The sequence below is a fragment of the Cyprinodon tularosa genome, unplaced genomic scaffold (genome assembly GCF_016077235.1).
Source record: "Cyprinodon tularosa strain WSP-4 unplaced genomic scaffold, ASM1607723v1 ctg568, whole genome shotgun sequence".
Taxonomy (NCBI): Eukaryota; Metazoa; Chordata; class Actinopteri; order Cyprinodontiformes; family Cyprinodontidae; genus Cyprinodon; species Cyprinodon tularosa.
Genome location: NW_024039305.1, coordinates 83,514 through 107,031, shown reverse-complemented (window position 1 = coordinate 107,031; position 23,518 = coordinate 83,514). Strand labels below are relative to the sequence as shown.

Genomic DNA, 23,518 nt, shown 5'->3' with positions numbered 1-23,518 from the left:
CTATCCACTCCTGGCCACCACTCAGTGTACATTGGTTATTGCCTGGCCACCCTTATAAAGATTTTCTGGCTACGCCTCTGAGTTATCATAAAGGGCAAATGTGTTTTGCACCTAAACCAGGGTTGAGGGCTTAAAGCAGCTCTCCTTTTTCTCGGTGGAGCAGCAGCCGTTTTGCTTGGCTGTTTCTCTTTAATTCTGCGGCATCTCTCTCCTCTCTATGCGGGAGGAGGAGGAGGAGGAGGAGAAGGAAGGCAGTGAACGGACAATGAGCAGATTTTGGACTCTAATGAACCTACATATGATGCGGCATGAATGAGACCAGATGATTTCTGCTCCACTATATCTGCATTGATTGATTTTGCTTAACATGAAGAGACTGATCCCTGAAACAAAGGATTAGAGGAATTTAGGAGGTTTCCTCTGCAGTGTTTTTTTCCCCTTTTTTTGGTAGCGCAGTATAGTAAAAAAGAAGCATGACCTCCGGAGCTGCTGATCAGTGACAGAAAGTGCGTTGGTTGCGTGAGGAGCAGAGGTTCAAGATGATGTCCCTGATAGATCTGGATGATGATCAGCGGTGGGTGCCCACTCATGTAAATATCACGGTGCTCCGCGCCAGGGGGCTGCGGACCAAGGGCAAGCACGGCAGCCGCTACCTCTACACCATCATCCAGGTGGGGAAGGAGAAGTACACCACCGGGCTGGTGGAGAAGGCGGAGATGCCGGTGTGGGAGGAGGAGTGCTGCTTCGAGCTGCTGCCGGGGATCCTGGAGGAGGGAGGCCGGAGCGCCTATCCTCCTGGGAGCGGAGATCTGGTCCTCACCGTCATGCACCGGGTCCTGATCGGGCTGGACGTGTTCCTGGGTCAGGCCATCATTCCTCTGGATAAGATATTCCAGGACGGAGTGTGTCCCAGAGATGAGTATGTTTCATTCACTGCTGGAGTATTTTTAGAGTTGATGGTGATCTGTCATGAACTGACCGGTTATCCTCACTGAGCCAGTTCAGATTGGAAATATAACTGCAGCCTAAGCTGCAAAAGCAACACCAAAACCTGACCTATGGACTGATGAAGCACAGCTTCCCATAATGCACCGCACATAAACAAGATGAGTTGCAGTTTTCACTGTTGCACAAGTCTCATCATGGCCATAAAATCCATTTTGATGCAAAAAAAAAAAAAAAAAAAAAAAAAAAAACAGTAAATAAAATCCCCTCCATTCATGTATAATTTCAGAGAATGAGAAGAGAAGCAGGCTTTGTAAGTGGCTTCATATAAAAAGGGTAATCAGTTTGCATGTGGCTGCTAAGATTGAAACACATAAGATTTTGTTAGGCTCTGGTTTTAAATATAGCACAAGAATTTGGAAGAAATTTACAGGGACAAGGTTTAAAAAGCTGATTATGTGAGATCCGGGCGTAGGCCTGAAACAATTAATCAGATTAATCATTATTTGTTAATTATTGAAACAATCATCAACTTATTTAGTAATAGATTAACCGTTAACTGGAGTATAGAGACAGTAAAACATGTATTTACCTGACACAATGAGCAGCAATTATACCAAAATTGTAAAAAAAAAAAAAAAAAAAAAAAAAACTGTAAACATTGTGTATTACAGATAAAAAAAAAACGTTTTTGTCTGTCAATATGCTCTATCCATAAATCCTCAAGTGGAAAAGTTTTAGTTTCACTGGTTTAATGTCGTTAAAAAGTCTTCTTTATGGAATCTTTTGCTATCTGATTATTAACGATTAATTGACAAAATAATCAATAGCTTAATCGATTTGCAAAATATTGTTAGTTGCAGCCCTACAGGGGCGGTTTTAGACTGGATGTTCTTCATTAAACCCATTAAACCATGAGACTGAAGTCAAGCTCAGAAAATAATTAAAAAAAATAATAATGAAATAGTTCTCAAAAAAAAGAAAAGAAAAGCAAAAATTACTACTGTCTATTGACAGAGACTGGAAGAAGATCTGGATAGCTCCTACAGCACCATAACACTTAAATGTGCTTTCTCAACCATTAATCTGAGTTTGCTTAGCGCCCTGCTTTAAAGGAATAGTACACCCAAAACATGATTAGCCTTCATTTTCTACTCACCCCCATGCTGAACAACACTCTGGAGTACTTTTTTGATATCTCAAATGCATCTGGAGATCTGGGAGGCTTCTTGCTGTCTGCTGACATTCAAATAATGGAGGTCTATTGTGCCCGAGACAGAAAGGTCCATAAAAGTCCACAAAAAGCGTGTCAATATTCCTCCATACTGCTCGTCCAATGTATTCCAAGTGTCCTGAGTGGGTAGCATCCAGAATTTACTCGAAACGAAGTCATTTAGAATGTTTTTAGAGCATAAACAGTAGTGTATAGGATTTCCTGAAAGCGCGCGCCTGCGAGTTCACGACGCTACTGAAACCGCGGCAGACCAAACCAGCGCATTCAGCTCGGCAAAGAACTCATGCTCTTCCTCAACACTGAAGTCCTCAGACATTTTTCTTTCGTTGTTTCTTTCTTTGCACAGGTAAACAGCACATTTCTTCTTCTACGCTTGCATTATCGGCAGAGCAGACGCTGAATGCGCACTTTCATCTGGTTTGGTCTGCCGGCTTCCGTAGTGTCGTGAACGCGCAGGCGCGCACTTTTAGGAAATCCTATACACTACTGTTTATGCTCTAAAAAAATTCTAAATAATTTCGTTTCGAGTAAATTATGCACGCTACCCACTCAGGACACTTGGAATACATTGGACGAGCAGTATGGAGGAATATTGACACGTTTTTTGTGGACTTTTATGGACCTTTCTGCCTCGGGCACCATAGACCTCCATTATTTGAATGTCAGCAGACAGCAAGAAGCCTCCCAGATCTCCAGATGCATTTGAGATATCAAAAAAGTACTCCAGAGTGTTGTTCAGCATGGGGGTGAGTAGAAAATGAAGGCTAATCATGTTTTGGGTGTACTATTCCTTTAAGATGAACATCACAGCTTTTGCAGCCTCCAGCAACTTGATTCCATGTTTAGTTATGACTTTCAATCGTATTACCAGAGCATGATGCTGCCACCACCATGTTTTTACTTTGGGATAATGTTAAGGGATAGTTTCGTCCTCTGTGCCACTACCACCCTCCTCCATATGTGTTAAAAGTCAACACGGTGTCAAACTGCAAAGGTGACACTCTTGCTATTTTATTTCAATTATATATTTTCTCTCACTGCCTTATCTTCTTTTAGTTTTTTCAAGAGTGTTTGTTTACAGTTGGTCCATAAAGTTGTAGTTAATGTAAAAAGAACAGTGCTTTGTGAAATGATGAGAACTTTTAATATGGTTTCATATCTTGCCTTCCTAGTTCTCCACCATTGCTTTGTCTTTTGCTTCCATTTTATTAGCAGGTATCACAGTTAAGGAAGGGTAATCATCTAATATATTATACTTTTATTGTAAAAAAAAAAAAAAAAAGTTAATCAAACAGATTTGTTGCTTAACGATTACTTTTACAAGACACTGTAAAATAAAGAAAATGCTCTTTATATTTCATTGCATTTTAGCAAAGGGTAAAAAAAACAAAGTTGTTTCTGGAAAGTCAATAACAAAAGCTACCAGACAATAACTTGCTGTGGATATAGTAAATATCTTTCTTACTTCTGTTTTAGATTACTTCGTAGTCTTGAAAAGACCTATCATCATTCTTTAGTAAATGCTTTTGCAGAGTATTTAATGTGGCTGACTCACCAGCTCTATTAGGAAACCATTAACGGTCGTCTCCCCTCCATACACGTGCATTTAGTCATTACATTTTTGGCTTACAAGTCTAGAAAAACTATGAGGCGATGGCAAGTATGCACTTTAAATGCAATAAGCTTACATGAAAGTTACTTTTTGACAAAGTCAAGATAAACAATATCTATTTATGGTTATATTATTGTGAACTGTTAGTGATAGTGGATTATCTTTGTTTTTAAATTAACAACAGGTGACCTAACTGCATTCTGTAATGTTAAAGTAGCAGAATAGAGTAAAGCATTAACATCTGGTTTCCATTCAGACTCTTCCTCTCTCTCCGCTCACTGAATTCCTGCTGTTTTTCCTGACTCTGTAGCATTTCTGAGGTCCACCCGGACAACCTAAGAGGGAGGAACAGTGCAGGCATTGCATTCATTGGATGACCCAGTTTATCAGTTGAAATTTATTTTTTCAGCTGACTTGGTTTTTGTTGGAGGCTTTTTGAGATATTTGTGTTGGGATTAGCTGCTCTGAGTATTTTAAATAGGTTTCCTTTAAGGATTGCTGAGCTGTATATGTTTTATAATAATATGAAAGTTGTTTCCAAGAGATAATCCTATAATTCCTTTTATTGCATATGTCCTAATTTAACTTTTAAATAAAGATTTATTGGATTTGATATCATTCTTATTTTTGCCTGCAGATGGTTCAAGCTGAACTCCAAGGCCGGAAGAAAAGAGAAGGAACGCGGCGAACTTCAGGTGACTGTCCAATTCACCCGCAACAACATGACAGCCAGCATGTTTGACCTCACCATGAAGGACAAGCCTCGCTCTGCATTCGGCAAGCTCAAGGACCGCGTCACGGGGAGGAAGAGGGGTGATGTGGAGTCTTCCTCTGCCATTGTGCCTGGTCGTTATGCTGCGCTGTCTGGATCCCAGGGACAGCCGTTTGGAGAGGAGGGAGGAGGTGTGGTGGAGCCACGAGAAGGGGAGGCATCAGAGGAGAAGAGGAGCAAGATGAAAGATTTCTTTAAGGGAAGGCTGCGAAAGTCGTCTGACACCCGATCCTGCTCATCTCTGGCCTCAGAGAGCAGCATGTCTTCCATAGCCAGTGATAACCTTGGCCCTCCACCCAGCCTGGATCTGCTGTCAGACCCCCCCAGCTCCCCCATTTACACAAGCAAAGTTAGAGCTGATGCTCTCTATGGGGAAACAGACTTAGCAAAGAAAGGTAGGCTATGAAATCATTATCTGTATTATTCCTTTAAGGTTGTAGCTGCAAGTTTTTAATTCAAAAATAGAACATTTCCGAATATATATATATATATATATATATATATATATATATATATATATATATATATATATATATATATATATATATATATATATATATATATATATATATATCTATCTATCTATCTATATATATATAAATCAAACCTAAATATAAAACATTTTACTGACATAAGGCCTCAGTCTGAAGTTCTTCATTAAGGGCATCTGGTTGCTACAGAGAACTCAACAGTGACCCCTTTTTTAAGAATTAAATACATTCCTTACTAGTTTTTTTGTGAAAACATCTTTTATTTTGGACTACCCGTCTTGATTCCATGCTTAAGGCAAAGAAACTATACCCAACAAGGCTCCACTTCTGTTAAAGCTACACAACTGTGGTCTGATAAGGCTGCTGTAATCTTTAATAATGCTCTTATTATTTCATAATATGAAAAAGTCAGTCTAAAGGATGTCTTATCAACCTTTGCATTTAGCAGGGTTTATTATAGCCAATAAAATATATTTTATTAATCTTTTTCCAAAAGAAAATGATTTAGACTTGAGAAACTGGTCTAAGAACAAGACAGGAATTGATGCAGATTCATTGGCACAATGCAAGTTGAGGTCTATGTCTGCATGAGAATGTCTGCACATTCTCATTCGTGAGGGGTGAATTCTGCAAAGCCAATCTCTAGGATTTCCTTAGGATCAAAACTTTTAACCAATCTGTCTGCATAATTCCAGAGCACCATAATGGGGCAGGTCACCTCCATTATTACAATCAATGCATGAAGTACACGGCAAAAGTCTGCTCCAAAATCAAAGTTGATCCTAAAAGAATTTGAATGAATTCATTAAATTTGCTAACCTTTGGTTTAGATATCACAGCCACCAATGTTAGAATTAGAGTTAGCCCTTAAGGGAAGGGATTAAATAAGGTTTAAGTATTAAGTCCATAGACCTCAGAACATTATTGGCGAAAATATAGACGATCAAGTAAACACATAACGGTAATTAAAAATCTCTTCAAGCAGAAGTTAGTGTTAAATTATATCTAAAAAAACAGAAATTATTGTACAAATTAAAACTTTAAGCTAAAAGAAATCAACAGGGGGAGTGACCCTCTGGAATCCAGAGGTCTGAGTTCAAGCCCCACTCCCAAGGACTGCCACTCTGGGTTCCTAAGCAACCCCACTGCTCCCCGGGTGCCACACAATGACAGCCCACTGCTTTCCAAGGGGATGGGTTAAATTCAGAGGTGAATTTCTTCAATGTGAGATCAATAAAGCTAAATTATTATTATAACACATGGGTATGCCAAAAAATTTCTTTAGCTGAATTAAAACAAAGCTGAAGTAATAGATTTTGGACCAAAGGAATACCTATGTATGTTGCACCATCTGCTTTGCCAGCAGAAGACTGTCAAGGTTTTAGTTGTAAGGAACATATCTGAAGGTATCCAGGGCATGGTCAAACTTGAAAGGTTCAGTTTAGACAACTGGACGTGAAGTTTTCTAGAAGACGTTTCACATTCTCATTCAAGAGGTTTCTTCAGTTCTAACTAGTGGTGGGGAGTACTGAGATTAATATACGTAGGTGAAACGAAGAGCAGGGGGAACAAAAGGTGTCTCTGATCCCTCCTACTGGATTGGCCAAGGAGGTCACGTGGGGGCTTATTGATTGTTTGGGGGTTCTGATGGGTCGTTAGCTCCCTCGCAAATCATGGGAATGGAGCGGAGTGTCGCGCAATTCCCGCTTCCCTCTTAGGAGGATGTTCACTCATTCGCTCCGCCATTCAAAGTTGCGCCAGGAGGCTCTGCTCAAAATCCGCTCCATGCTCACTCAAATTTTCTGAAATTTTACTTTCATATAATTATGCCAGGGCCCTGGGACACGCAGCTTTTAATTTAATTATGTGACCGATACATGTATATTGTCTTATTTAACTGGCTGTTAAATATCTGTTTCCCAGCTGTGAACGTAACACCTCACTCCATTCATGTTGCACCGCGTTACTTATCCATCCATCCATTATCTGACACACTTGTCCCAAGTGGTGTTGCGAGGGGTTCTGGTGCCTATCTCCAGCTGTCTACGGGCGAGAGACGGTGTACACCCTGGACAGATCGCCAGTCCATCGCAGGGGAACACAGAGACAAACAGGACAAACAACTGTTCACGCACACACTCACACCTAAGGAGAATTTAGAGAAGCTAATTAACCTAACAGTCATGTTTTTGGACTGTGGGAGGAAGCCAGAGGACCGGGAGATAACCCACGTATGCTCAGGGAGAACATGCAAACTCCATGCAGAAAGACCTCAGGCCGGGAATTGAACCCAGAACCGCGTTTCATATTTAATCATTAATTTATTTTACTAGACTACATTAAAAAAGGCCCTTTCGCATTCCATTGCAAATGAGATAATGGCGTAAAATGCATGTATGCGTTCCATTTTCAAAAACAGGCTCTTACCACAACTATCACTTTATGTAAGTCCAGTCTGTATTGTTATGTATAGTTAGTGTATGTTTTTATGATATTTTATCCCACTTTTTATCACACAATATGCAAAGTTGAAACATAGACTATAACAGACATATTTTTTAAGGATTAAAAACTGGTAGCCTGCAACTGTTTTCAATTCCAAAACATGTCTAAAAAAATCACACTTAAATCAAATAAATGTTATTTTACAAATTTTATAATCCAACAGTTTTAATTGGCATTGTGAGTGCATTGGAGCGAACTCGAGCAGAGCATTGCATGAATTGAAGACTGCCCTGCACTTTTTCCAGATTAACAAAGATGGCTTCCTTAACCCCTCTCTCAAACATCTGTCTTCCTTGACCAGGATATGGAAGTCGTCCTCAAACAAGTGTCCTTTAGCCTTCAGGTGTAGGTTAACAGCTAAGTCCTGTCCTAAAGAGTTGGCCCTCCTTTGCTGAGTGTTGCTTGTTCGTAAGGTTGATACTTCCCGACTGGACTTATTTTACAGGTGGCATCCTTTTAAGGTGGTATGTTGGAAAATACTCAGCTCCTCAGAGCAACCTATTCTTCCACAAATGTTTGTAGGAGCAGTCTGCGTGTCTCAATTCTGGATACAACATATGTGATTAAAAGACCGTAATTCATTGATTATAAGGGATAACTCAATAGTTTTGGCATTGTCTGTAGAGCACACCTAAGGTTCTGGAAATACACCTGGAATTGACAAGGGAAAATAGCTTAAAGTAGATGATAGGTCAAACCTATATACTGTGACTTTTCTCTCAACAGAAAAATATACCAGCAAGTAAACTACAAAGGTAATTCACTTTTAGTTGCTATGACGTAGGGAACAAATTCTTTAAAAATGTTAAATCTTTCTAACTAGTCCACATTGAAAAGATTATTTGCTTTCAAAATAAATTTCTTATTTGTTTCTGACAGTGCTCACCAGCCAGCACACTACCAAGATTCTTACACACAAGCGAGCCTTCAGCGATGAAGCTAGTAAGATCACCACAGCTCTCCCTCGATCAAATGCTGCAGTGGAGTCCATTAAGGGTCAAACCATGACTCAATCCAAGTCATCTCTCTGTATAAATGGAAGCCATGTCTACGATTCAGAGCCTTCAACTCCAAAAACCTCTGGAGCCCTTCCGTCCAAACTGGTCCTGTTGGAGAAATACTCACCACTTTCTCGGTCTCTGCAGAATCTCACAAAAAAAGGAGAGGAGAAGAGTTCATTTGCAGAGGGACGACGGTGGTCTTTTGATAAGCTGAAGAAGGAGGAGAAGGAGGGAGAAAAAGAAGCATTTGGTGAAGAGGCTCGGATGGGAGGAAGCCCTGTTCATGGAGCAATAGCCGTCATATCTTCAGCAAGTTGTTCACCTGAAAAAGGAAGGAAGCTGAGAAAGACATTGTTCTCTACAGGGAGGAGTGATTCTCTGCCATCTAAGTCAGACCTAAGCCACACTGGGTCTTCATCAGAGGGAAGGCTCAGGGGCTGGTTTGGTTCCGGGGATTCCCAGAACAAGCCAAGGTGAGTCAGGATCATTAATAGTTCTCCTGTTACTTTCATTTAGTTTCCATTAGCTCCTACTCACTAATAATTATTGGGTGTCGGAGTCAAATGTTTGATCTGCCATATATGCATTTAAACAACGATTTGGTTATTTTTGGCCTTTAAAAAACCATGCAGGCTCATCACCAATATACGTGTTTTCCATACTTGGCCCCTCAGCATTGCCATTCTTTTTTCAGTGTGTGTTTCTATCTCCAAGCTGCATCATGTACACATGGTTTCTCACTCGGCATTTACCAACACAGTCCCTGAAAGTGTAGGTGTGGTTTAAGTTGCTGCTGTGCATCTTATTTCGTTCTTTGCTTTTTTATTTTGCAAATACGCTTTGCTTTTTCTCATTTATGTTTCCACAATTCTACTTCTGTTCAAAAGTCTTCAAACTGAGTTTATTTGAGACAGTTCATCCTACTTTATGAGCAAATATCCTGTTTTTATAAAATGACTTTCCCCATATGGTTTCCTGGCACATCATTAACCAAGAGGAATATTTTGCCCTATTTTCCTCCACAGGCTGGAAGTTTCACCTAAGGTAGAAAGCCACTCAGATGTACCCCATCCCCACTCTCCTTCCTCCCCAGTTCCTCCTCCGTGCTCCGTTCCTTCTGCCTCTCCCTCTGGTCATATCTCACCTGACAATCACAGTTACATCAACCTCTTCACCCCTTCCTCTTCTCCTTCCTCAAACCCTCTCTCCCCTTCAAACCCTTTCCTGCCATGTATGCAGCGCAACCCTTTTTTTGAGGAGCTAGTAGCAGAGGAGTTAGATAAGTTGCCTTCCTTTGCTTCATGCTCCTCTTCCGGCTCACCCCCCTGTCATTACACAACCCTACAAGCAGATGTTGATTCTGAAATTGGCAGCAAAAATAGGGTTTCCATTAAACGGGAGCGCCCCCAGCCAGTTGCTAAGCAGAAATCACTACCCGCATTGCTACCCGGAGCGGTCTCGCCTTACTCTCCTATTCACTCTGCCCCTTGCTCCATATCTGAACATCCAGGAGAATGGGAGGAATCTTTTGATGCCTTTGCCTGTAGCAGACTCAAATCCCCTAAAGGTCAACTTCCGCCAGAACCACCAAGAACCAGTCCGACCCTATCTTGTAAAAATAGCTTTTCATTAGTGGATAGCTCTGGCTTTAACTATGCACAAGAACTGCAAAGATGCAATGAAGAACCTCCACCTTTACCTCCAAGGAGGCTTATAAGAAGTTCAGTTAATGACATTTTCTCAGACGGCTGGTTGCACAGAGGCCAAGAGCTAGTTGTCCATAAAGAGGCCTATCTGCTCTCTCAGACCGGTGTGGCATCTTTGCAACATGGTAGAGAGGGTGACTCCAAAAGAGAGACCCCTTCACCCAACCCAAGTTCAAGCAGTGGAAAATCAGAGGCTGTAGGTGTCCACACCCAGCCGTACACAAACAACAACTTTGGTCTCATGTCTGAGGAGAACCCCAAAAGGTTTAAATATGAACCTCTGGAAGACAAAGCTGACTGTTTGGGTGGGACGTTGTTTGAGCAAGACTTGTATGGACGTGCAAGCAGGGGAAGTTATGGCCAACAAAGACTAAAAAGTCATAATTCATTAATAAATTCTGAGGAAAATACAGAATCTAAGATCACATCCATGAACTCGGGGTCTAAAGGACTTCTTGAGAATGACAAATTCAGCGTATTATCTACTCTTCCCTCCATCTTACCAGATATTTCTTACTGTTCAGCAGAGGAAGCAGACGAAGCTAACCCACCTGAATCAACATGCCTCAACAATAACATATCTTTCTCACTGACATTAGGAGATCTTAACATGAATGTGAATGATTCAGACTTTAATTTTATTGACTCAGAGGGATCTTCTCACTCAGACATAGCTGATAATTTCAAAAGCAATCTAAGGGAGAAATTTCCACCGCAAGATTTACAGTTAAGAGACATGTTCACATTGAAGGACACCTACATACCTACTCTGAACTCTTCTTTTGAAATATCTTCATCTTCTAGAAAACTTTGCAAAGTAACACCAGTTTGCCAAGACAGCTGCCAAAAGTGTCTTTGTGAGGTAGCAAATGTAACACCATGTGGCCCCTGTGGGTCAAAGAGCCAAGAGAGTGTTACACTGGTTCAAACCAATAACTCTCTGGATATAGAAACTGAAACACTTAGAGGTGAACAAATAAAGTATAATACGGGGAAAGACTGTGATGATAATGGGAACCCAGGAGACAGAGTGGACAAACCTAAGCAGACTGAGACATTTTCAGGTGTTGTTAGTGCACGAATCAGACCAAAAGGAGCTTCCAGACAGAACAGCAATGACAGCCCAAGCAGCCATAGCAAATATGGAGACAGAGAGTTTGTAGAGTTTCTATCCCTTGTCCAGAACATTTCCGAGGTCAGTGAAGGACCTTTGTCTTATCAGCCATCTAAATCAGTGCTTGCTTCCTCACTAGCTCTAGAACAGCCTGATAATCCTAAACTGACTTCTATCACTGACCAAAACAGACACTTTTTCTTGAACAATATATCACATATGTCTTCACTGGAGAACACAGTATCCAATGTGGCAGAGACATCCTCTACAATCAGCTTTGAAGATCTCCATGCAAAAGTTGCACCAAACTGCAGAACTCCTTCCAAAACAAAGATTCTGAAATCTTTGCAAATACATGAACCCTGCTCTCCCTCCATCCCTTCTACGCTCCCCCTGTCAACTGACACCCTGATCTGTAGCCCCCTCATACAATCCACAAGCACAGGGCCCAGTGCTAAAGTCAGCACTTTGCTGGCTATGGCCACCTACACCTCCCCGGTGTCTACCACCTTCACCACTGACCAGCCCCTGAAAGATGCACGGCACTCACTTTTACCTGAGGAGACACAGCCTGCTGGCAGCCTGCCCCATCAGGAGAGCAGGTGAGACTCCCCACACTAGAATATTACATATTTTAAAGAATCAGACAACAAAACCTGAAAATTGGATGTTTCTTTAGTTTTTACAGTAAATTTTCTTTGCTGTGATGTTTTCTTTATTTTGGTCACATCCATGTATTTCAGTTTTGCCCCTACATCCAATTTGATTGGATGGTAGCAGCTGCCCTGCTTCTGGTTTTGATTTGAGTGTATTCAATTCACCTCATGCTTTGGTCTCTTCTTGGCTTATTTGATTTTGTTGCTTTCTTAAGCATTGCATTGCATTAAGTTTGCCAGTTTTGCTGTTATGTATGCTACCTACTGGGAACAAAAAATAGAACCCATGTCTTTGCAAATAAGCTATACTGTACAAGATGTTAGAAACTGATGCTGATTTATACTAATGAAAAAGAATCAGACAATTAGTCGTATTCTGTTAGATCTAAAATAAAAACATGGTTTAGAATGTGACACTTCAAAAAAATGTTAGACCAAGATTACAAACACACCTTAAAACATTTGTTTTCTGTTTTATTCTTTAATATCCAGTATGAATTACAGTAGTAGTGAATGTATGTCCTTAAATTCATAGTTGACTTTTTCAAATTGTTACCAATCTAGCATCCATGAAAGTAGGTATGAAGGTAATAAAACATGATTTTAGTGTGCTGTCTTTGATGTTTGTGCTGTCTGCTGAAAGTTTCACTTCTGCTGGTTCTTTATTAGTAGAAACTGCAAACATGTCTTGGCAGTTACTAAAAACAAAGCTTCCTTTTAAAATATTCTAAAAATAATAATGTGATATAAATTTCAAGCACATCTCGGGGTTAAAATGCTAACTTGAAATCTTTTTCCAGTAGAATCATCCACACTGAAGAATCTAGTGGCCTGATAGCTGTTATGTACTCTCACTGATATAAGAATTATCTGATGTTCGTGTAACAAACTGTTAAGGTCTGGTCAGCAGCCAACTTCAACTTACATTTCTATGTTTAAACTCCAAGATATAGTTTACTAAAAAAGTCTAGTTTTGACCATATACATAGCGATGAAAAGATTCAACGTTGTGCCCCAACTTTGCATTCCAACCTCTGATCCATTTCAAACTATATACTGTATATATGACTTGACATTACTGCAAACTTGCAGTGTATTATTGTTGGAATGATGGTCCTAACCTCTTTACTTTTCAGATCTCATCCAGTGAAACCATTGACATCCAGCCAGCCTGACAAGAAGGAGGGTCGCTCAGTTCTTGAGAAGCTTAAATCTACCATAAACCCAGGACGTTCCACCCTCCACGTCACGTCTGAGCCTGAGAAGAGTCAGGTACTGATAAAAAAAAAAAGAGAGATTTTAATAGGATCTTAAAATCTTTCCGACTTTCGGGTACACAGTTGAGTTTACTTGAAACTCAACTGTGTACCTAAATGGCCTGTACTTATATAGCACTTTTTCAAGTCACGAGAGTTGACCATTTGACACTGCATTCACCCATTCCCACACACTGATGGTGGCAAGATCCACTGTAACAACACAGCTGCCCTGGGGCTCACTGACAGCAACGAGACTGCTGTACACAGGCACCTCTGGGGTCTCATTGGACCCATCTACTCAATGCAATCTTGACTACATTGACTGATGGCTGAGCTGGTGTGATATGGATGCAAAGAGGGTTTTCTGAAAAAAACTGCAGAGGAACTCCCCTTGAGATATTTGTTTACTGAAATTTTGACTACCAATTAAGTCCTCATCTGTTTTGTTTTAATGTAGAATAACTAGGGCAAAAGCAATCCTACTGCTACTAATATGAGCTAAATAGATTATTGGTACTATTTATCATAATTTACATAAGTAGATTACAATTTTTTATCACTTTTTTTTATCTAACTTATATTTACAAAAACAAACTTATTGGGAAATATCTTTCATTATAAAAAATGAACTAGCAAGACAACAGCTCTATAATTACAATGAACACAAGTGCACTAAAGAAAAAAAAAAAGCCAAAAGAGCAACAAAAAAAAAAAGTTAGAAGTAATAAGACATATTTTGATGCAAGTAAAATGATTGCATTTCTATGTTTGCTGTGTTTTTTTGTTTGTTTTTGTTTTGTTTTAAATTGCCTTGATTCCCCTAAAATTACAAGTTCAGTTAGTTTTGGATCACTTTGGAGAATGTTTAGTCATATTGAAAATATCTAACAGTTCTTTTTACACTCTGGGAACAGACATATGATATAAAGCATTCGATAAAGGTCCATAGTGATTCTAGTTCTTTATCATATAAGTTGTTAGATAAAAATGAAATTGCCTGTGTTGTTCAGTTATGTGCATTTATGTTATTTAATACTTCATTAAATATGATTTGGACTGTTATTTCATGAACACATACCCAACTGAATCTGTATTAGGAAAACAGATGAGAGAATGATTTAATATCACATCACGGTAAAACCATTAACTCATTAACACACATATGGAATAAATTCAAATGATTAGAATTTATTAACAAAGGTAAATTCAGCTCCAGGTGAAACATACTCTATATCAGTTAAAACTCTTGCCTAAGCTAGTCAAACTTAACTAAATAGCTACTTTGTATTAAAAAAAGGAAAAGATGATGATGGTTTTACCAATAAAAAATGCAATACAATCGCGTCTAGTACGGAAGAGGATTAGGGCCACTGAAAAAATAAAATGAAGTTAACCGATTTTTTTATTTTATTTCAGTATAATAAGGGGAAACGTCAGAGTTCTTACTTTTTTCTCAGAATTCTGACTTTTTGTCTTAGAATTCTGACTTTTTTCTCAGAATTCTGAATTTTTTTCTCAGAATGCTGACTTACAGTAGTTCACAGAATTTTTGATCTTGATTTAGATGGGCACCATGAAGGAAGAGATGTGGGAGCACTCAGCTTCACTGACAAAGATGTTAGTTGTCTGGGAGGGCCAGTAACACATTGGTGGAAAATGAGGGAATTAGACAACTTTTTACGTGCCCGAGGGGTCCCCGGTGATGCTATTTCATTAATGGAGGAACAGAAGGTGATTAAAACAAGGGTTATCACTAAAATAGACATGGTTATGGCTTGATGCTAACATGTTTGCTGTCTGTCAGAATTCTGAGATTAAAGTCAGAATTTTGAGAAAAAACTTTTTTTTCCATATTAAACAGAAACAATATTTAAAAATCAGTTAACTTTGTTTTTTTTTTTTTGTTCTTTTTCAGTGGCCCTAATCCTCTTTCGTACATTTAGTGTGGATTTTATGTTTGAGAAAAGTATTCTTAAAGTATTTTGGAATCTGTTTAGACCAATGATAGTTTTTTTATAACTATCAATACATTTTCAACACATGTTAGCATCTGGTTAGCTAGCATGCAATCATCATGGACTCGCTATTAGCTTTGGATTTTAAAACACAGTAAAACATATAAAAAATCATAAAATTATTAGAAACCCCGAACTGTTTAGTTGTAAATACTTTTTCTATCACCACCAGATCTGGTGCCTCTGTTAATCTTAATTCAGAGAAAGCTGAGAGGCATTCATAGGTCAGGAAACTTAGGGCTGCCAGTAAGTTGAGAGCCTAGCCAGAATGGCTTGCCATGTTCTCCTGGGGAACACCCACCATCTTTTTCTCAAACTTGTTAAAGCAGAAGCATAGCCAGAACATTTTTATAAGGGTGGCCAGGCAATGACCAATGTATATTAAGGGATGGCCAAAAGTGGCTAGGCACCAGAACCTAAGGGTCAATCTACACTGTACCAACAGGAAGAAGCACAACGTCCATATTTCTAAATAAAGACAAACTATAGTTTCCTACAGCCTTGCTAAAAAATAGATTCATATATTTAAACAACCATCTAGATAAAACGTATATTGGGTAAAATTCTTTGAGGTTTGAGTTCTGGAGTGAACATCTTTTCCATTGTCATTACATACCTACTTTTATCAATATCATTCTACATTAAATTGATATTTACAAGTAATAATATCTACATAAAATGATAACTAAATATGTTTTTATTAAAATACTGATTTACAGTATCTATTATTTCACTGAAGATTCTTAGATGACTTGCAGAGAAACATAATTTTCTCTTTATGGCATATACTGTAAAACAAAATCTAGTTCTGAAAGAGCATGAATTCTGTATAATCATCTCTAATGTTGGTATATTGATGTGCATAATTAACCACAGTGTTTTTGTTGTCAAGTAATTGTTAATATATGTAAAATTAAAATGTTTGAATATTCTACTTGAGAGTGAAAAGTGGTATGGGTGGCCACAGGGGTGGCCAATGATTGGCTAAAGGTGGCCTTGGCCACCGCTGGCCCCCCATCTAGCTCCGCCCCTGTGTAGAAGGAGACACTTCCATTCAGTCTCTGCTGGATCTCTGCTTCCAAGCCTCTCCCGCAAAACTCAGAAAGAAAAGCGATCTATGGGAAAGACAATGAGTTGTGGGCGAACAGCGGGTTTATACCAAACTCGACATGGGGTCTTAGATGTTCCATGAAGCTCCTCCTTTGCCTCACAGTTCAACGTCATCAGTCTTGCATTCTGGTCCAACCAGTGTTCAATATTCATCAATGTTTGTTTTCATCTTATTGCTGTACAACACAAAATCCCGATATACATTTAAAGGGGATATACATCTAAGGGACTGGCGGCCTAGTGGTTAGGGCATAGGGCTTGGAACTACGGCTCTCTGAGAAAGACCCCTTACCCCCGTTTTTCCGGGCACTGCTCCCCAAAGGGGATGGGTTAAATGCAAAGAGTTAATTTCTCTATTGTGATAAATAAATAAAGTTACATAAGACAGAGGTTTGTGTTAAATAAAGTGAAGGACATAATGGTCATTGATCTGGTTGGGTTTCAGGGACATTTCAAAACTGTTGAGAGTAGGGATGCAATGATGTGAAAATCTCTGCCGAGATCAATATTGCTGTTATGGCTGATAACCGATATTTGTCGATGTACTGAAATATATATTTATCTACCCTTTGGACGCCAGCACAGAAAACAGTGCTGATAGAAGAACAATTCAAAATCCTTAGCTGGATCACAATCACTTACACATGATCTATAAAACACCACATGAATGAGATCATCCCCTCTCCATCCTGAAACAAAAACAACTGCATGAAGAGAAATCCTGGTTCTTAATATTGCAGACATTAATATCGATATTGGCCAATATCGATATTAATTTTGAGACATCATGCATCCCTATTTCAGAGTACATTTGAAAGCTTATTTTTAACACATTAAAAGACAACTTATCTTGAAACCTTGGTCAGATAAAATAAATGATTGACTCTACTGATTTTAGTTTTTTTATGTTGTGTAACAAGAGAAAAGTTGAAGGACATAAAACAATGTGCTACAATCTAAGTGGGTTACAAGAAATTACTTAAAGGTTTGGGGTTTGCTTAAAATCAGTGTAATGAAATTATCTTTGTATACATACAGGAGGTGACTGCAGATAGAGTGGCTCAGTATCAGCACCTGACCAACATGGAGCTCATCTCTCTGCTGCTGCAGCAGGAGATGGACATGGAGAAGCAGCAGGCAGCCTCTGAGCAGCAGGGGGCGCAGCTAGAGAAATGCGAAGCCGAGCTGAAGAAAATCAAGGCGCAGGTTAGAGACCTGGAGGACTACATCGATAACCTGTTACTGCGGATCATGGAGCAGACGCCCACATTACTCCAAGTACGCTCAAGGCACAAGCAATGAGTCTGCGTATGAGTTTAACATCGAGAAAATATGCAAAGAATATTTACAACTGTTAATACAAACATAAGGTATTATTCTGGAGCTGAAGTTTAATAAATGTTCCATGGGTTTGTCTTCTTACATCCAGGTCTTCTTATTACTGCTACTACTACTGCCTTGGTGATGGAGATGTAATATTACCTAACATGCATGCTTAATATTGTCCCAATTTGGCACAAACAGAAACCGAAAACCAGCTAGTAGCTAAAGCTTTCATAAAGCAGTCACAAATTAATATTTACAGCTCCTTGCATTAGAATAACTTACATTAGTCTACCTTTGAAATGCAGCTTTTGCATGCGCTTAAAATACATGCAAACTAAGAAATCAATTTTAAATGCCTTCTTGTAAAAATTAAAATACAACCAAATTGTCTTTGAAGTACAAAAAAAAATGTTGGGCCAAAAAACATGAGATATTTATAATATTTTGAATATTTTATGCCAAGGGTTACCTTAAGGGTTAACTTTAGTTAAGTAAATCTTGTGGAAATAGTTTTAAAACCAAAAAAACAAACTGAAAAGCTGCTTCACAAACCCACATGTCAAGAAAACATTTAGTACTTCTAAACACTGAAGATGACAAAGCCTTATTTTTTTGTGTGTTATACATTTTAAACCTTTTTTTTTTCAAATTTGAACTGAAGCAATGATATTATTTTATTTTATTTAAATTTTTTGCCCTATCATGCACATGTACAGAAACAAATATTTTGCTGTAGAGAACTACTGTATATGACTATCAATAGAAGTGTTGTGAGTTACCATGATTTTTTTCATTGTAATATATTCTAATACCACTCTCAAGCACACTGTAGCTAACTGCAACGCTTTATTTGACCGCAAAACTGTACTAAAATAAAGTGCACATGAACAGAAATGTGTATTTTTGTCACCTTTTTTTGCCAATGGTAAGAGAATCCTTCTATGTTTAATCATGGACATAAATGTAAGATTGATTTGATGTTTTTATGACGCATTTAAGTGCATTTGGACTGGTTACTCAACAGTAAACTTTAGGGATTTTAAAACAAGACTTAGGAGTACACATTTAATTTTAAACTGTAAGTATCATCAGTTCCCTACCTATTATGTCCTTCAGCAGGTAGCAGAGGAACCACATTTTATATTTCTGGCAGAATTGGTAGAGTTCATTACATTGTTTGGTTTCCTGGCATGGCTTTTGCCTTGAAGCATACTTCACAAATTTACAACAGTTAAGAATTCTAGACTATTCCTGAAGTTAATTATTAGTCTGTTTTCTATTCTAAAGCCATTTTATTCTCTCGTTGGGTTACTGTTATCCTGTGTACAAGGTTTTCACCTTCTTGCTGTTTAAGTTTAACTTAATAGCCTTTTCATTAGACGACTTCACTTACTGCCACTGACAGAAAAAAAAATCCTTAGCATTATCCTACCACCACCATGCTTGACAGTATCACAGTACTCTGGTGTGGACTGTCCCAAAGCAGCTCTTCCAAATATACTTCTTGTTATCAGTGCTTTCCCCCCCCAACACTTTTTCTTTCTTGATCAGTAACCTATAGGTCAACTTATGGACAGTATCACAGCTGTTCCAGTGACGTTGAATTTATGATATTTTTGAAACATATTTCTAGGTTACTTCTAAATATTCTAACCCAATTTCGATTTATCTTATTTTGAAGTACATGATCCAAGCACATCCAAGTTTTTTTTTTCCTGATTTTAACCCTTTTAGAATCTTATAACCTATGATTAAAACCAGTTTCTGTGTGAGGAACCAAAAGAGAATCAGAATCAGATTTATTGCCAAGTAGGTTTAAACTTATAAGGATTTTGGCTTGGTGTTGTAACCACCTGATAAGAATTGGAGAAATATTAAGGCAAAATTATTCCAGATCTGCTCTCAGTTTTAAAGAAAGTCAGTGATAACGTATTTGAAGATGGGAGAAAGTCCTACAGGATTTAGGAGAAAGTCCTACAGGAGAATTTAGGAGAAAGTCCTACAGGATTTTAATTCTATTTTTTTTTTAATTAGGAAGCAATGCACTTGGACAAGAATAGGCTTTAAATTCCATTTAGCTCCAGTAAGCAGCATGGTTCAGAGGAACAAGGATTTATTTTCTTTACCTGGTTTTTACTGGTTAAGATTCTCAGTCATCTAGGTCATAGTAATTCCAAAAAAGTTAAAAAACAAGCTTCTAGATTTTGTTTCCAAGTTTAAAGACATTTCGCTTCCCACCCAGGAAGGTTTTTCAATTTAAAATGTCATAGATAGCGTTGAGTTAAAGTCTTTATAGAGTGGACCAAAGCAAAGCCTTGTTTTGGCTTAGAAACATCCTCTAAGCCTGGTTGTTATTGAAGTGTAATCTGTAGATGTTTAACACGTAGACCTTCATTTGATTTATTGAATTCAATTCAGTTTATTCATATAGCACCAACTCACAACACATGTCATCTCAAGGCACTTTACAGTTCACCAGATCATACAGTCAAATTGATTCAAAGTTTTCTATCTAAGGAAAACCAGTTGATTGGATTGACTCATTGACTCAAATACAATCCCTCACACTAAGCATGCTTGTAGCGACAGTGGAGAGGAAAAACTCAATTTTAACAGGAAGAAACCTCCAACAGAACCAGGCTCAGTGTGAGCGGCCATCAGCCGAGGCCGACTGGGGTTCAAGGAGACAGAAGCAGAGATACAAAAAGCAGCTGTAAAAGGCGACCCCATCCAGGAAACACACAGTTAGGCAGACGAGCACCGAGCCAGCTCCCATGTCAGAGAATGAAGAAAGCACATCCAGCCTGTCACGGTCAGAGAATCAGGAATACACTGGAAAACAGGGCGATCTATAAACAAGGGTGTTGATGGAAGCAGCAAGCTGATATTTCTCTCCAGGATGGCGTCACAGCCAAACAGGAACAGACGAGGCAAAGCTACTCTGAGGAAAAGCAGAGAGAGTATAACATTAGAGACTGAACTAACAGATTCTGCAGAGTAGGAGAATAGAGATAGAATGAAGCAGAATGATGAAATGGGGGTGCCTATGTCCTCCAGAAGCCTAAACCTATAGCAGCATAACTATAGAAAATAGCACAATTATAGAAATATTTATTGTTTCCATTATTGTAGCAGACGGGAAAGGGGCTGGATAGAGAAAGTACAAGTGTGCAGCAAAGGTCTGCAGGTCAGGACGGCAGCATAAGGACTATACATATATATATCAGATACTAAAAGCAGCTATTTAAATATGAGGGCATTTGTAGGTAGGCCTTCTTCCATTTAGATTTTTATAACTGCAAACTGTTACACATACATTTCTCATACTTATATCTAAGCCCTATATTTAGGATACTGTGAAGGCTTTTAAATACCCTTTTAAATACAAAGAGTGAAAATAATGCACCTATCCACTGTATATAAATTATATGCAGTGGATAATTATGTTGTTAATAGTCCTGTTATAAGAAGTACTTCCCACCCATCCACATGCACACGCACACATACTCACGTTTCTAAGAGGGCTTATGGTCTTTCTGTCCAAACCTTGCATTTAAGTGAAATGATCACTCTAAATCTCAGATGTTGCTCCTGTGCTCTGATGGAGACACTCTCCACCACAGAAGCGCCACTCAGGCCTCGACTCTCCTCAGCTTCTCTATCTGCTCTTTGAGCCCTGGGTATTTCTCAAGTCCAGTTGCTATAACTTGGCATTGCTTCATCTGTCACAGCTGCAATTCTCTCTGCTCTGTCCACCCTCACAATGTCTTCTGTGTTAGCTACCAACTGTTTATTGGTCTAGATCTTAAAATGACACTGGATTTTTTAGTCCTTTCTTGCTGCATTGTATTCTGTTGTGTTCCACATGCGATACTGTAATTTCTCATGAGCTACTCTCCCTACCTGCTTATGGCATTCCATTTATGCTTCACTTGACTGCAACTTAAAGCCAGCTGTGAATCTCTGCTGTGCCCCCAGGTATATTGATTAAAGCTCTCCATGCCCAGTAATTCAGGTCAGGAGGATGGCCAGGTCTTGTTAGATCTGTAGTTGGACTAAACTCCAGATGATGGGAGGTTGTGATGTTGTTTAATAACCAGAACCTGCTTTAAAAGAATGAGGGGAAGATGGAGCAGAAGATCGACAGGTGAAAGGCAAAGCTCTCTGTGTCCTGGTCGATCTACGTTCCTACCCTCACCTTTGGTCATGACTTTTGGGTCGTGATCGAAAGAACGAGATCCTGGACACAAGCGGCTGAAATGAGTTTTCTCCGTAGTGTGTCTGGGCTCTCCTAGAGATAGGGTGAGGAGCTCAGTCTTCAGGGGAGGACTCAGAGTAGAGCCGCTGCTCTTCCATGTCAAAAGGAACCAGTTGAGGTAGCTCAGGCATCTGGTTAGGAGGCCTCCTGGACGCCTCACTGGTGAGGTGTGCTGGCAATGTCCTACTGGGAGGAGACTCAGAAGGAAACCCAGGACACCCTGGAGGGACTATGTTTCCCGGTTGGCCTGGGAGCGCCTTGGGATTCCGCCGGAGGAGCTACCCAAATGGCTGGGGAGAGGGACGTCTGCTGAAGCTGCTACCCCCATGTGGTGGACAGGCATTTTGATCACGTGGTGTCAGCAGTGATTTGTAAGATCACCTGTTTTGCTCACCTGGTGAGTTTCAGTGGGTGGGTGATGGGGGATCTCTACTTTTTGCTGACCGCTTTAAGCTTTGGATGTTTTTTGTTCTCCTTTGCCCTTGACCAGGGCTCAAACCTGTGGATTCGTTTTTTGTATGCTGCATTGCATGTTTGGAAGATCAATAAAACAAAAGGATCCAAACTGCATCTTGGAATGAACTTTTGAACAGCAAGCGTGTCAACAAGGATTCCCCTAATCAGCCGCTTGGAGACTCAGTTTGTTTGACTGTCGCCAACACCCCATGACCTGACACCTGATAAGCGGAAGATAATGGATGGATGCTCTAAACCTCTTCTAAACTCTTTTCCTTGTATAGTTGGTGCATTGCTTGGTCTTTCTTTAATCTGCTTTAATTAACTTCAGAGACCGTCATAAAACAGCTGTTAGATTCAACTCTACACAGGTAGGTTATGTAAACTCATTAATTGACCTAACCTATTAACGGGTATCAGACAAATTCAGAACTGACATAAGCCATACACACAGATATACATTTTTAACAACACTGAAAGTCATGTTTCCCTTCTCTACCATTTAACATTCCTCCCATACACTTAGGCTTGTAGTTGTAACAAAAATGTAAAAGCAATCAATGTTTATAAGAAAAATAATTTCTTATAAACTCACTTCAAGCATCTTTTTCAATGTTGGTAAATATGTTTAGTTATCATTGGGCAGAGATCTAGTTTATGAACTTACACTTTAAAGTGGATCAAAGTGTGCAGGTTCCTATCACTGCAGGCCCCTCATTTAGTTGCTTATGGCTAATTATGGCCTCTTTTCCTCAATCCGCTGTTATAGGGCCAAACTGACACCTACATGGGAGCCAATGGCGTAACGACACAACAATAGGCCCGTAAGCAACATTATCTGGGTGGGCCCCATATGAAGTACAACACCCCTCCCTTTTGTTTCTTTAAAAGACCATATTTTGTAGGAGCCAATTAATTTTTGTTAATGATTAAAAAAAATGTTGTGCATAATCTAGCTAAGTTTATTTTACTTTGTTTAATATCTGTTAGGAGATTATGTTTTTTGTTTATTTAGTCATGTTCCTTTATTTTTTTGGTTGTTATGATCAATTTAGGTG

General features: G+C 39.2%; 1 protein-coding gene across 1 annotated transcript; it reads left to right on the top strand.

The window, feature by feature from the left end:
• The first annotated feature begins 434 nt into the window (after positions 1-434).
• LOC119797024 (rab11 family-interacting protein 1) lies at positions 435-18,273 on the top strand. The gene is made up of 6 exons (XM_038305869.1): positions 435-919; positions 4,429-4,958; positions 8,439-9,033; positions 9,586-11,982; positions 13,173-13,308; positions 17,459-18,273. Exons 1-6 carry the CDS (start codon positions 540-542, stop codon positions 17,720-17,722), a joined length of 4,302 nt encoding a protein of 1,433 aa, XP_038161797.1. The 5' UTR covers positions 435-539; the 3' UTR covers positions 17,723-18,273.
• Positions 18,274-23,518: the final 5,245 nt, after the last annotated feature.

What these genes read in the sequence shown, in the direction of transcription:
- LOC119797024 (XM_038305869.1), top strand. Translation starts at nt 540, where the DNA reads ATGATGTCCCTGATAGATCTGGATGATGATCAGCGGTGGGTGCCCACT. An exon ending in AACAGACTTAGCAAAGAAAG is followed by an intron (nt 4,959 to 8,438) that starts GTAGGCTATGAA and finishes TGTTTCTGACAG; the next exon opens with TGCTCACCAGCCAGCACACT. An exon ending in GATTCCCAGAACAAGCCAAG is followed by an intron (nt 9,034 to 9,585) that starts GTGAGTCAGGAT and finishes TTTCCTCCACAG; the next exon opens with GCTGGAAGTTTCACCTAAGG.